Source organism: Notothenia rossii (genome assembly GCF_949606895.1).
Source record: "Notothenia rossii genome assembly, chromosome: 10".
In the NCBI taxonomy this organism is placed as follows: domain Eukaryota; kingdom Metazoa; phylum Chordata; class Actinopteri; order Perciformes; family Nototheniidae; genus Notothenia; species Notothenia rossii.
This window is the reverse complement of record NC_136908.1, coordinates 30,131,510-30,144,999: the sequence shown is the minus strand read 5'-3', so window position 1 is coordinate 30,144,999 and position 13,490 is coordinate 30,131,510. Positions and strand designations below refer to the sequence as shown.

The 13,490-nt window shown below is 38.6% G+C and overlaps 2 protein-coding genes across 4 annotated transcripts in view; one reads left to right on the top strand and one right to left on the bottom strand.

Annotated features, from left to right (window-relative positions):
• Positions 1–3,202, top strand: part of vps52 (VPS52 subunit of GARP complex) — a 34,155-nt gene extending 30,953 nt beyond the window's left edge. For both annotated transcript variants that reach the window (XM_079653091.1, XM_079653090.1), the window contains exon 20: positions 1,265–3,202. In XM_079653091.1, the coding sequence (XP_079509217.1) occupies positions 1,265–1,411 (147 nt within the window). In that variant the 3' untranslated portion in view covers positions 1,412–3,202. The remainder of the gene's footprint in view (positions 1–1,264) is intronic.
• Positions 3,203–3,207: 5 nt separating this feature from the next.
• Positions 3,208–12,410, bottom strand: LOC307021203 (uncharacterized protein). Of its 2 annotated transcripts, none has more exons than XM_079653092.1 (7): positions 12,273–12,410; positions 11,259–11,302; positions 8,558–8,923; positions 8,256–8,346; positions 6,705–6,883; positions 4,858–4,911; positions 3,208–4,718 (listed from the first exon to the last, which is right to left on the bottom strand). In XM_079653092.1, the coding sequence occupies exons 1-7, from the start codon at positions 12,296–12,298 to the stop codon at positions 4,636–4,638; spliced, it is 843 nt and encodes a 280-aa protein (XP_079509218.1). In that variant the 5' UTR covers positions 12,299–12,410; the 3' UTR covers positions 3,208–4,635. The 2 variants fall into 2 exon arrangements, 1 of the variants encoding a protein (XP_079509218.1); XR_013803094.1 differs by having other exon boundaries at positions 4,624–4,718; positions 4,858–6,614.
• Positions 12,411–13,490: the final 1,080 nt, after the last annotated feature.

Here is a 13,490-nt window from a genome sequence, read left to right as displayed (position 1 = left end):
TGAAACGATGAGAGACGATGAGACGACATGAGACGATATTCAACACATGAATATGTTTTTAGAGGTTATATTTTTATCACTTTTACAATTCATGGACGAGGCTGATGGTCCTTTAAAACATTGAATAATCTCTCCTGAAGGAAACATGACAATTATTCTTTTGTTTTCACGTTGGCTCTGAGTAACATCTAGTCTTTCTGAGATCTGAAACTCATCAAACACATTTTCCAGAAAAGGAAAGTATGATGTCTGATGTGCTGCTGTGTCCTCACTGAATCGTATCTCAGAGTAACTCACGTTTTCCTGACGTATTGATGCTTTTGTTTTAATTCTGTAAGCTTTATTACCAGTAGATCTGTGTTCTGTCCAAGTGTAAATAAAGTTTCATTGATTGAAAGTGATGATTATAATCAGTAATGGTTAATGGAGCTGCATCAATTATTAGACTAATCATTTAGTATATCAACAAAAACATTAAATTAGGTTAATAGCCCTTCAAATATGGAGATGTTTTGCTTTTCTTTGTTCTATAAATCAATAATTTGGGTCTTGGACTGAGCAAACTTGATTATAGACATCTCATTGGACATTTATCTCTATTTTATGACATATTGTGAACAAATTAATCTGGCAGATAATTAGTTGCAGCCTTACTCGGGAATCTATCAAAAAATCTTCATTTTAAAATTGCTACAACAAATATAATTTCTCACCCATTAAGTCCAACCAACATGACCAAAAGTCATACCACAGGGAGAAGCAGCACGTACCCTGGGCCACTGAAATCTTATTTATAAATGTATTTTATTTTATTATTAACATTTATCAGATTATCAGATTAATGAAAAGTAAATATTTGGGAAAATGTATTTTAGTTAGTTCAAAACTGTAAAGTGTCAGTCAGGTGGTTTTCTTTTTTTATGTTAAAAGCATGATTTTGTTTTCAGTCAAATGGCAAAACATGAAAATCTCTTTGACTTGTTTTTTGTAAATGTTTAACCCCTGAGCACTGCAACCTAGCATTCCCATAATGCAATGGTGTTATCCAACATGAATTCAATGGAATACATTTTTTTTTCATTCACAGCTAATAATTACATTAGTCAATTATCTTTTTTTGGGTTAGGTCTCACTTTCTGTGCATTTCAAATGATATATATTTTTGTATGATCATTATCACAAAGGGAAGTAGGAAAAGGAAGAGGAAATAGACTAACAGAGAAGAGAGGAAGTGAGTGGTATTAAAGTCATGACTCTGTTGCAGGGCGCTCTGACCCAGCTGATCCAGTACTACCACGGCTTCCACAAGGTCCTGAACCAGCCCAGCTTCAGGAGCCTGGCCGTCCGCTCGGAGCTCATCAACCTGCACCACCTCATGGTGGAGGTGAAGAAGCACAAACCCAACTTCTAACAGGAAGCTGCGTCAGCGGGGACATGGACACACACCTGCACACACACCTGGAGTCTCCTCTAGTTTCCACCCCTGACATTTATTCTGTAAAGCATTAACAAAACACACTTTGCTGCATATTCCCTCCAGCTGCAGATCATATCAGTCGGTATCCATATGGACCAAGTTATTGAATGTTTCTATTTATTTCATCTCTAAAGAGAGACGTGGGGGATAATTGATTACCCTAATAATAACAATCAAGCTGTGCATTTAGATTTAAGATGTATGAAAACAAAATTACTTATGATAGATGAACTTATGTTAAAGTCCACTCAGTTCTGCTGCTTATAGTTTTCTGCTGAAATTCAAAACATGTTAAAATAAATTAAAGGAAATGCTCTTTTATTGAACAAATAAAACATTGATGTGAACACAAATGCACCGATACAAACAAGTATGACAGTTGCAGTTTTCTAATGGCGCTCTCTTTGAAATAATTCAGATCCCTGACAAGAGTCGCAGTACCGCGTTTCAGTTAAGTGACGTCTAGTGGTTACCTCTTTCTTAACAGTTGTTTGGACGGGAATAGAGCTCTCAAATAAAACACAGGAATGGTCGGAGAGCGCAACATCAGTCACCACAAGCTTAGAGATGTTCAGACCCTTTGATACAATTAAGTCCAGGGTGTGCCCCTTATTGTGGGTCGGACCCTTCACATGCTGAGTCAGTTCATAATTATCGATAACAGAAAAACAGTTCTTTAGCCCCTCTGTCCTGGGGATTGTCAACATGGATATTAAAATCACCAACAATGACTAGAGGTCAAAGTCAATACACACTATAGACAGCAACTCGGTCAAATCATCTAAAAAGCTTGCACAGTATTTGGGTGGTCTGTAGATGTTTAGGAAAAGAGCTCAAGAGGAGCATTTTAACTGAAGGGCCACATATTCAAAAGAAGCAAAGTTTCCATACATAGTCTGCTTGCATTGAAATAAATCATTAAACAAAATAGCTACTCCACCCCCTTTCTTATTCTTGCCTGACTCATACAACTAAAGTTAGGAGGGGCCGATTGTATCAGAACAGCTGTGCTGTTGTGTTGGTCGAACCAAGTTTCAGTTAAAAACATAAAATCCAGATTGTGCTTGGGGATAAAATCATTGATTAAAAATGATTTACCTGCTAAAGACCTGACATTGAATAGAGCCAGTTTAAGTGTGTTCGATATACTGTCACTCTGATTGTTTGTGATAGACCGTGGAGTGCGTGGAATTAGTGTTGAATTCGATACATTGAAACAGATGCTTTTGGATTTTCTGTTTTTAACCTGAGTCACCAGCCGTCTGTGTATGTTGGTTTTAACAGAAATGGGTCGCTGCACTGGTCGTTGGGTGGCGCCAGAGGACAGAAGGAAATAATTGCTGGCCTGGGGACTATTTTCAGCGGTGGATTAATCCACACAAAGCGTTTCAGAGTTGGTTTGATTGACAAAACAATATCAGAATTGGATTCAGAATATCTTAGAAACAATGAACAGACTAAAAGTATTGATGAAATCAGCAGAGAGAAGAATACAAAATAGAAGGGACAAAATTATTAATTTAATGAATCATACAGAACACCACCACACTGACCCCTTAACGGACTCATTCCCTCACTTAATTGGAGTGAATATGGAAGATCTGGGTTGCCTTTTCTTATTTATTTAGCTGTGCAAAATTAATATGTTTGCACTTATTTGCCTAAAAAGTGATTCCAGTGGAAACAAATGTATGTGGTGTTTAACAATAAATAATGGAAATATTACATGGTTGTGTTAGATGGCTTTATTTCTTATTTATTCATGAACTCAATGAATTTCAACACTCGGGCCTAAATACATAAATATAAATATCACACAAACAGGTGACTCAATCTTTATAGAAATGAATCAGTAGTATTTACAACAAAAAAAGTTCTTATTAAATACAAATGCAAGCACATACACACACAAACATACATCCCATATACATGCATAAAAAGTCTTGTGTTGTATTATTCCCCAAACATTTTCACAGTTTTTCCACTTGAACCTCTCTGATTTGAGAAATTGTTATACTTCGTTTTTCTTAACTCCTAAAATATTGTTGTCACTATATTTTTCCCAGTCATGAAACAATCCTACATCTCTCTCCAAAACACTTCCATTAAGAGAAAGGCGCTGCACTTTCAAAAACGATGCAAATACAAAACCACAGATGTTCTTGACAACACAACTTGACAACACATGCGCAGCGTTTAGAAAACATTCACCAACCTGACAAAATGTGTGCAACATTTACCGTAAGCGCCGCATAAACGAAACGCTGCAAGAAGCTCAAAACACAACGGAAACCAGGGGACACTAAAAGGTGACGCACACAGGTGGGACTGGAGCACTTGGTGACGTTCAGGATTATAAAGTTGGACAACTGTCTCTGTTTGCAGAGTTATTCTGTTTCATAACTGTAAGTGTTCTTTTCAGTATATTTGAAAGTTAGCTACCATAGCTAGCTAGCTCCCAGCAGATCTGCAATAATATCAGCAGGATCATGATATCACATTTGATAAAATAAGCCGATTAAACATTTTCGAACATGTGGCTAACTTTGGCCAATTTTACAATCCACGAACGTCACCAAGCGCTCCGGTCCCAGCTGTGTGCGTCGCTTATGAGTTTCCCCTGGTTTCCGTTGTGTTGCAGCACTTCCTTTATGCAGCACATTTAGTAAACCCTTCACATGTTTCCTCAAGTTGGTGAATATTTTCTCAATGCTGCTCATCTGTTGTCAAGTTGGTGAAGATATATTTATTCATTTACATGTGTTTCGGCACATTTGTAATTTTTTGCATCATTTTTGAAAATTGCAAGGCGTTTGTCCTAACACAAGTGTTTAAGGCTGTTGTAGCACGTGTGCCTGTGTCGGCCACCATAGATTAGGATTGTTAGGATTAGGAGCATGACTCCGAATTATTGTAAAACACGTTGTGTTCCAACATTTGATACCATATTGGTTTTAGTAGTCAGCCTGTTGAAGACAAATACAAACTTAATTTAAATTCACTGCAATCCAACAAACGTCCAATCTAGCTCATTAGCTTTTAGGTTAAAGTTCAGAAACACTACGATAATATCTAGTAAAAACAGAATTTACATTGTTTGCTGGCTATAGTGTATAGTCTTTTGATATAGGTGCAGTTATTTTGTAGAGGGAAGTTTCTTAGAAAAGATGAAGAATTTGGAAAACTGTGACAAGAACAGACAAGAGAAGAAGAGCCGAACAGCTGCCTCTGACAGTACCATCTGGAACACATCAGAGGGCGGAGATAGAGGTTATTTCAGATCACTTTTTATTGGAGTTACTTCAAACATGTTTTCCATCAAGTGAATTGTCTTTTGGTCTGGTTCTTGTCCCAGAATATGCCGAAAGATTATTCCTCACCTGTTGGTACTTGATTTTCCATTGTCTGGGCGAGTTTGACAGCTTTGGAGCCTTCTGTCAAAACACATAACATTAAAATCAGTTTCATGTGATAGAGATGGAAATTCATCTAACATTTGTATGAAAGAAACATTTGATGCAGAAAAAAGGGACAAGACAGAGGCGTGACAAGATAATATTTAGAGACATCTTCTTTGATTTGGAGAAGCTGGAATGGACATTTTATCTGCAGAACAGCATTGCAAAAACCCAACGGTGAAGTTAGGAACTATGAGTCAAAAAGGGCTATCTGATGACTTTAAACATATCATGTCAAACAATATCTGCATTAACCCTCATGTGCCCACGCTTTATTCACCCATTATTGCAGCAGCACACACAGTCCGGGGTGTGGGGTATAATCATTTGTATAATTCTTTAAATAATTTGAACTTTGTATTCTAATAAAAATTCTTTGGATTTGGGAGGAATAGCAATGGCATTTTGCCCAACTAGATGCTTCCATTAACATGACGGGTATACAATGTGGTTGCAGTGACGAGTGGTGCACGTATGATGTACTTTTTAGGGCAACCCGTTAGTTAGCATAGCAAGGGCTCCCTCGACAATTAGCAAGGGGATTTACCGTTGGATTTTGGATTATTGTAGAAAATACAATCTGTGGCTAACAAACCTTTATGGTACTTATACATTTTGTTCAGCAAGATAATCTCCACATATTAACACCACTTTTAGAATAGTTGAAGCAATGCAATTTCCGGAAATGTAAAGCTAATGTTAGGCTATAAACCATCTACCTGAGCGTCAAATGACTTAATGGCACCACCGCTAAACTAAAGGCGGCTAATCTTTAGTTAGTAGTAGTCTCCTTTAACTACTTGTTAGCAACCACCATTTTTAAGACACATAGGAGTATCAAACATTCACCAGCGGGGTATTTACTGACATAAAACAGAAAATGAAAATCTCTATAGCTTGCGTTAACCACAGAGCTCATTTCGGGCATCGAACCAAAAACTAATTCATCGATTTATTGGTATTACAACTTTAAAGATACCGGTATTGTATTTTTCAAAAGGATACCCAGCCCTAACAAATAAACGTATCCAGCTAGAAAGCAGGCGAGGAGTCAAAAAAGGAGAGCAGGGGTCCAAACATATGCATGGGAATACGTGGATAATATATACAAGGCAAGTAAGGAAGCGTGAACAGGTGTGCAGCTGGGTGGGGGGGGGGGGGGGCGGGTTGAGGAGAACACAAGAGTTACTGGAGACCAGTAGAAGGATCTGGTTCTGGAATGAAATGAAAGTGAATGTATGGTAAAAGCAGAATAGCAAAGAGATCAGTGTGACATTTGTAGAAACATGGGATATGTTCTTGCTATATTTAAAGTTAATGAAGTAAAACCATGAAGAGACGAGAATTTTTTTCAACAAAACATTTCTTGGTTCAGGACTGTGGTTTTAATCCTTATTCAGAGCGGATTGGAATTACCTGTGGACATTGTGAGATATTCAATCTGGATACCTGTGCTTCCAGAAGGAGAAAATCCTCACATTCCAGCCTGGTCTCCTAAAAATTACGTTCTTAAACAACCAAACTGCCTTCTCCATTAGGTTTCGAGGGGCCACAGATTGCTCTCCCTGATTAAAACTGTGTTCGTAATCCAGGAGAAAAAATCTGTTTCCCTCGAAACAGGCTGAGAATGGAGTTTAGTTGTATCAGAACTTAATTTATATGGTTGCGCATTTCAGAAGCTGGAATCAGAGAGCATTTTGCGTTTGTTTAAGCTTGATGAAAGACTCAAACAGTGAAATATAAGAAAAGTAGGAGAAGGAGCCTCTCACCATTAACAGACAGCAGCACGGTGCTGACACTGAGGCCCTGCTCGTCCATAACTTTGTACATTCCTTCGTCCGAGCTCTTTAAGTTCTTTATTGTCAGCTGCTCATTTGCCACATCTTGCTCCATTCGTTCACTGTCTACCTCCCCCCTCATCCACACAACCGACCACTCTGAGCTGTTCCTGTGGAGCACAGAGCACTTCTGTTAGAGGCAGAAATAATAAAACTATGATGAAAGGTTTTTATGCTACGCTAAAACAGTGATTATTTCATGATCCTATGCTGAAAATCTATTTGGACACTTTTATTTGCACACTGCCATGTCATACACTGCCATGTTGGACCATGAACACTTGCACAGTGAATTAATTTCGCCCATGTATCGTTGGCAAGTTGGAAGTAACCTCTGTTAGCCAGCTAGCAATGTTATGTTTGCCGTAGAAAATCATTACAGATCGCTAGATTAACCCAATAAAGTATTTGCATTGGGACTTAAAACCGAACATAATAAAGAGGTGCAGTGACACGTCCTAAAACCCGGAAGCAAGCTGCTGGTTCCCTCGACAAAAAAGCAATGGGATTTCTCCATAGGATTGTGGAAAATAGCTCAAAATAAGGTCTGTGGAAACGGACCTGTTAGATAAATGCACGTTTTGTTAAGCCGGATAATATCCACATGTCTACCCTACTTTTATCATTTTCGTGATGCGCCGCTTACTTCCGGGTTTTAGGACGCGTCACTGCACCACTCTATTGAGAGACAAAAATAGTTCTTATTTGATATTTTTCCTCATTTATTTGGACGTTTTCAGTGGTATGTATGTTTTTTAGTTCCTGTTTTGTTTTTTGTTTTTTTCACCTATTTTGATTGTCTGTCCTGGCCTTATTAGTTGCTGCTGTTCCCCATCAGCCCAGCAATCATCCTGTGCACATATCCCCTCTATAGTTCACATTACAGTTCCCTTTAGTCATTATCGGATTCCTGTAGGTTGTTTTACAGGAAGTTCTGTTCTCTTTGTCTTTCCTTCATTACACCTAAGAATGAAAGTATTTTCGGTTAAAAGATTCCATTCTCCTACATTTGAGTCCATACATCTCCACTTCCTGTGAAAGTCATTTTCTCAGAGGGCAAAGAGCCTTAAAGTTTACTCAGCAACAAACAGTCTGATGTGTAAATACTACCTGGCTCCTGTGTCTCCGTGGAGCTTAAACTAAAGTCCAGCACAGCTTCCAGCACCGCCTCATGACAAAGCTCGATACTAAATATAATAGGGAAAAACCAATGAAACATTTCATTAAGAAATTAGATCTTCCTACTTTCGAAGTTCTACGTCAAGTGTTTTTTCTAAAACCCACGATTCATTCTCTGTTAATCTTTCATCCGGTGAATCATATTTTCACTAGCAGCCTGTACTCTGTGTTACTCTGACGCAAACAGCCATTTCGAAGGAGTGTGGGGAGTGGAAGCAGAGACCAAAGGAGCAAATAATAGATGAGATAAATGTGAAAAGAGTACAAACGAAATGTAGGATGATGTGAAGGGGAGAAGCTTACCTGCCCTGGAACACTACCTTCACAGAGTGTTGGGTGTACAGATCCAGAACTAAATCCTCACCTGGACCTCGAGACAGAATGGATTTATAGTCTAAGAGGAAAAAGGAAACAATATTCAAAAGAGTAAAGACCTCAGCATCATTAAAGACAAAATAAATGCGATCACATAAGAGTATATGAGAAAAGATATAAGACAAAAACTGGAAAAAACTTTACGTTTGAGATTTGAAGTCCTAGGTGTGAAATTCACGGCCCAATACTGATGAGATGAAATAAAGAATAGAAAGATAAGCCCAACTCACCGGATACAGACAGCTTGACACTCTGAATGAAGACCTTGGTTTTGGCGGACCTCACTCCATCCACCACCATGAAGCTCTCGTATCTCCCCGTGTCTCCAATCTGCACGTCACTGATGACCAGAGAACAGTCCCCGGACTTCAGCTTCTCCTCTGGAACCTCCATCCGGCCCTGAAACTCTTCCGCCTGCCACTTCTTCTCCCCCTGCAGCTCAAATACGGTGTCGGCAGGGCTGGTCCACTGGATGTAGCAAGTGGAGGGCGTCACCTCCCCCAGGCGCTGCTTCCAGCTGCAGGGAAGCACCGCCTGGTTTCCTACCTTGAAGGTGACGGACAGGGGGCTCGTGGCGGAGGACAGGGAAAAGGAGTCTGGAAGACATGGAGGAAAGTGTCCTCAACACGGGGTGGGAAGCAGTGAAGTACAAATACTTTGTTACTGTACAAGATATTTCTGGTATCAATACCACTATTTATTTTTATGACAACTTTTTACTTTTACTTCTTCATTTTCCAAACAGTCCTTGTTACCTTAGTTTTAATCTGCATTTGGTGGCGTGATCATTATTATTTAGAGTCATTGCGCGCTTATTTCAACCTAATGTCATACAGGAAACACATTTGGTGTATCCATAAATTCCTGGTGTTCTCTAAAGAAGAGGGACAATCGAGAACTCAGTTCAAGGCGTTTCCCATAATCCCTGGAGCTGTGCAGACGGCCTCAGTCAGCAGGAATCAATACATGGCGCCTTATCTCAAACCGGTAGCCTACGAAGCTATTTCAACGAAGCAAGGAAGAAGACAGCAAGAAAACTGGAGCGAATTATGTGTATACTTTTGCCATCTCTGTCAACATCATGGTGGTCCAAAGAGGATATGTTTTGAATGGTAAGGCGACCCTAGAAAGTGTGTCCCAGTCCTTACCAGAGTCATCCACAAACGTCTGCAGCATCTTCACACGCTTCTGGTTAAATCTTTCAACCGCACCGTCGTAGGGCGTGGTCTTGCTCACTGAGGTGCCGCGTTGTCTATAGAAGAAGGGCTGGGGTGGTTGGAGTTTTCGTCTCTGTGCTGCACTGGTGGAGCATTTAATTTGTCCTCCACTGCAAACATAAGGGTGCTATAGAGCCAGCTTGGCAGCGGCATGCCCCTCCGGTGGATCATGCTCCTTCTCAAAGGCCATTACCTCCAAAGGGAGTATCTGCTACAAGTTGCTGGCCCCTCAAACCTCCTCTTTCGTATTCTTCTATGGCTGAATCCAGTGCTGTTCGAGACCCTCAAGGCGGTGGTATAGGTCTTGGAGGGGTTCTTGGCAGGTGGTACGGTTATGGATTAGAACTGCTGTCCATATATCTCTGGGGACATGTTGAATTTGGTCAGCAATCTTGCAGGTCTGTGTAGCAGCGGACTCTCTCCTTGTCCTTCATGGTGTTGGTCTCAACTGCCCTCCATGACAGCAGCGGAATGACTCGACATGCCCACTCATTTTTCAATGTCCTTAACCCGCTGATATTGTGGAATTTTGGCTATTTTTAGTGCCTCCACTCCTGACTTGGCTGGTCAGGTCTTGGCTAGTCAGGTCTTTGCTAAAGTCATGAAAACAGGACTGATGGTGCACCCTCTTATGGGGCATACTTGGGCACATGCAAGGTCGCTTGCTTTCTGGGACGATTTGCTGCGGGCATGTCGTGTCTGGACCATATTTGGGTGTGACTGGATTGCAGGTTGAGGCAACTGATCAGGCAGTGTAAGAGAAGTCTTGAGGCCTCTGTGCTCTGCCAACAGGGCCTCTCATCAAGGTGAGTCATTTCCCCTTGGTTCAGGTGTCAGGGCTGATGCTGATGGAGCTGCTGGGGGTTCCTGTCCTCCCCAACGCTGTCCTCTGATAACACTGCTGTTTCCCAAGCCAGCTCTAAGCAGGCGGTCGTAATCCCATCATGCTGTTGACGCTGCTGGGAACGCAGTCCTGATCCACAAGGCATTACGATAAAATGTGGTCAGTCCAATCTATATTTTAATTCAGACTTTCTTATGTATATAACTGGTTATTTTCCGGACATATTAATCAATATTTGAATGCATCTCAGTGGATCTTGAGATCACCTGAGAACCAGCACGGCTGCAGTGGAAACACGAAAATTGGGTTCTTAATCATGCCGTGGTTGCCAACAGACCCTGTAAACGCTTCTTTGGAAAATAGTATTGTGGCACGTTGTGCATGTTCCTTGTCATATGTTAGATGTCGATCAGTCTTTAGCAGTTTCACGGTAAACTCTTTTTTGATCTATACGTGTCAGATGATTTCACAAAAATGTTTAAGTCCCAAAAGGTCCAATTATATTTCTGTCTTAATTCCTTCTCTGTTTGCAGGGGCTTGAACTAAAGTTCATCGATTGTAACAATAAGGAGAGAATTAAAATATGCCACCGGAAAAACTAACAGAGTGTGATTTGTTCTCCCGAGAATAATAATAGCCTTGATCCAATGACATTTATGTGATTTCTGCAGAGAACAGCAACTGTTTTTTGCCTAAACAATTGGCTCTGTCTCTGACCACACACTCGTAGGGCTTGAGAGTGTGTGCTATTTAATTCTGAACAGCACATGATAAAATTGCTTTTAATCCTTGAAACTAAGGTATCAAGCAAACACTACACCTTTGAGGTGGAACTAACTTTGTTTGAGTTCAACCCAGGCTGATACTCACCAATTAAACTGACAATCAGGAAACACTGTAGTTGTAGGAAAAACCTGAAAGAATCAAAGTTTTTATGAGAAACACATATTATTTATTTTCATAATCTGTCACACCAACATAATAAAGATGACATAAGATTGTATATGTGTGTTATAAATCCACAACACAATACATATTTCACACTAAGTCAACACTGTAACCTCGTTACTTTCTGTTGGTTTATTTAATAAATGCTATACATTTAAATTCTGGAAAATCTTACACACTGTACCTTTAAAGCAAAAATAAATGTATAACTGAATCCTAATGATACAGAATGACTAACAAACATTATTGAAATATCCATCATCTTTTTCAAAGTGTGTTCAGAAGCTTTCCACTTACAGTAATGAAGGGTGGGGTCACAGCTTGGCTATTATATACTGTATATAATTATGCAGATCTTTTAACAGTTAAAAATATTTTCATTAAATGCTTTGGAAACAGAATACTTTAATATATTATTATAAATAACATCATGAGTCAGTAAGCAATTCGAAATGGTATACTTGGGAATATTCTGTGTATTTAATGCTTAAGAACGGAAGTGTCTTCATCTGAGATAGCAAACAGTATGTTTAAGTATTTTTCATATTAAGTTGTAAATCGAAACTCATTTGACAGTACTGTCCCCAGTGAGCATCATAGACTATAATCTAATTCAGTGGGATAGGTTTCGTTTATCACTGGCTTGTTTAGTTTCTTCAGAAACGAAACAGCTGCCATCTGCAGGTCAGCAGCATGAAGCAGCTCAGCAGCACGAAGCAGCTCACAGGGTGAAAACAAGGAAAAAATCATACTGAATATTGGTTTTATTCTGCAGATATATTCAATCCAGCAGCATTACACCTTATTAACTGATATACAATTAAATATGTGGGTTATCATTGTATGAACATATGATAAATTAATCGAACTAAATGTTAACAATTAAATGTACTGTAAATTAAGCTTTTAGTTTATAAATGAAGTAATGTTTCTTACCATTGTATTTTTCTGAAGTATTTCATGATTTTCGCTGTTTGGAAACTTAGTTCACTCCTTCTCTCGCACTGTGAAGCACGTTGTTAAATGTCTGTGTTTACACCCTGTGAGAGGACACTTTATCAGCTGAGCGCGTCCACTTCCGGTGGAGCCTTCAAAATAAAACCACTTGGAATCGATTGGACGGAGGAAAAGTGATAATGAAACACAAATTAAAAATAAAGAGGTCCTTAGAGACTTTACATATTCCATGTTGTTTAATCAAAGTGTCATTCTGGTATTGTAAATATAAGTACATATAATTTTTTTTATATAATTCGTGTTTCAGTCTTTTTTCTGTTGTAAGGACATCATTTTGTTAAGGATGATTATTTGTATCTAAATTAAATATTAAAATAACAACGAATTACTTATTATAATAATAACATGTAGCCTAGGCCTAAAGGAAATATATTTTAATACAGATTGTTAGATGAAGAAATATGGAAGCCCATTTCCGCCACTTGAAAAAAATAAAATCCCCATGAAAAGTCATAATTATGAGATAAAAAAGTCGAAATTATGAGATAAAAAGTCGAAATAATGAGATAAAAAGTCATAATTATGAGATAAAAAGTCGAAATAATGAGATAAAAAGTCGAAATAATGAGATAAAAAAGTTGAAATAATGAGATAAAAAGTCATAATTATGAGATAAAAAGTCGAAATAATGAGATAAAAAGTCGAAATAATGAGATAAAAAGTCATAATTATGAGATAAAAAGTCGAAATAATGAGATAAAAAGTCGAAATAATGAGATAAAAAGTCAAAATAATGAGATAAAAAGTCATAATTATGAGATAAAAAGTCGAAATAATGAGATAAAAAGTCATAATTATGAGATAAAAAGTCGAAATTATGAGATAAAAAGTCGAAATAATGAGATAAAAAGTCATAATTATGAGATAAAAAGCCATTATGAGATACAGCAGCTCTTTGGCTCGAGTTCTCCTATTTATCTTGACACGGAAATTGATTGTGAGTACATTGAGGACTACTTTAAACGTGGATTTACAACAGATGAAATACTTAATTTGCTTGCTGATTCACATGGAGTTGTACTAAGCAAACGCACCCTTGAAAGGATTTTAAGCAAGAAGCAGCTCTGGCGTCGAAAGAATAAAACCGATGTGGCTGAGGTGGCAATCTTCATTGAACAGCAACTGGAAACATCTGGT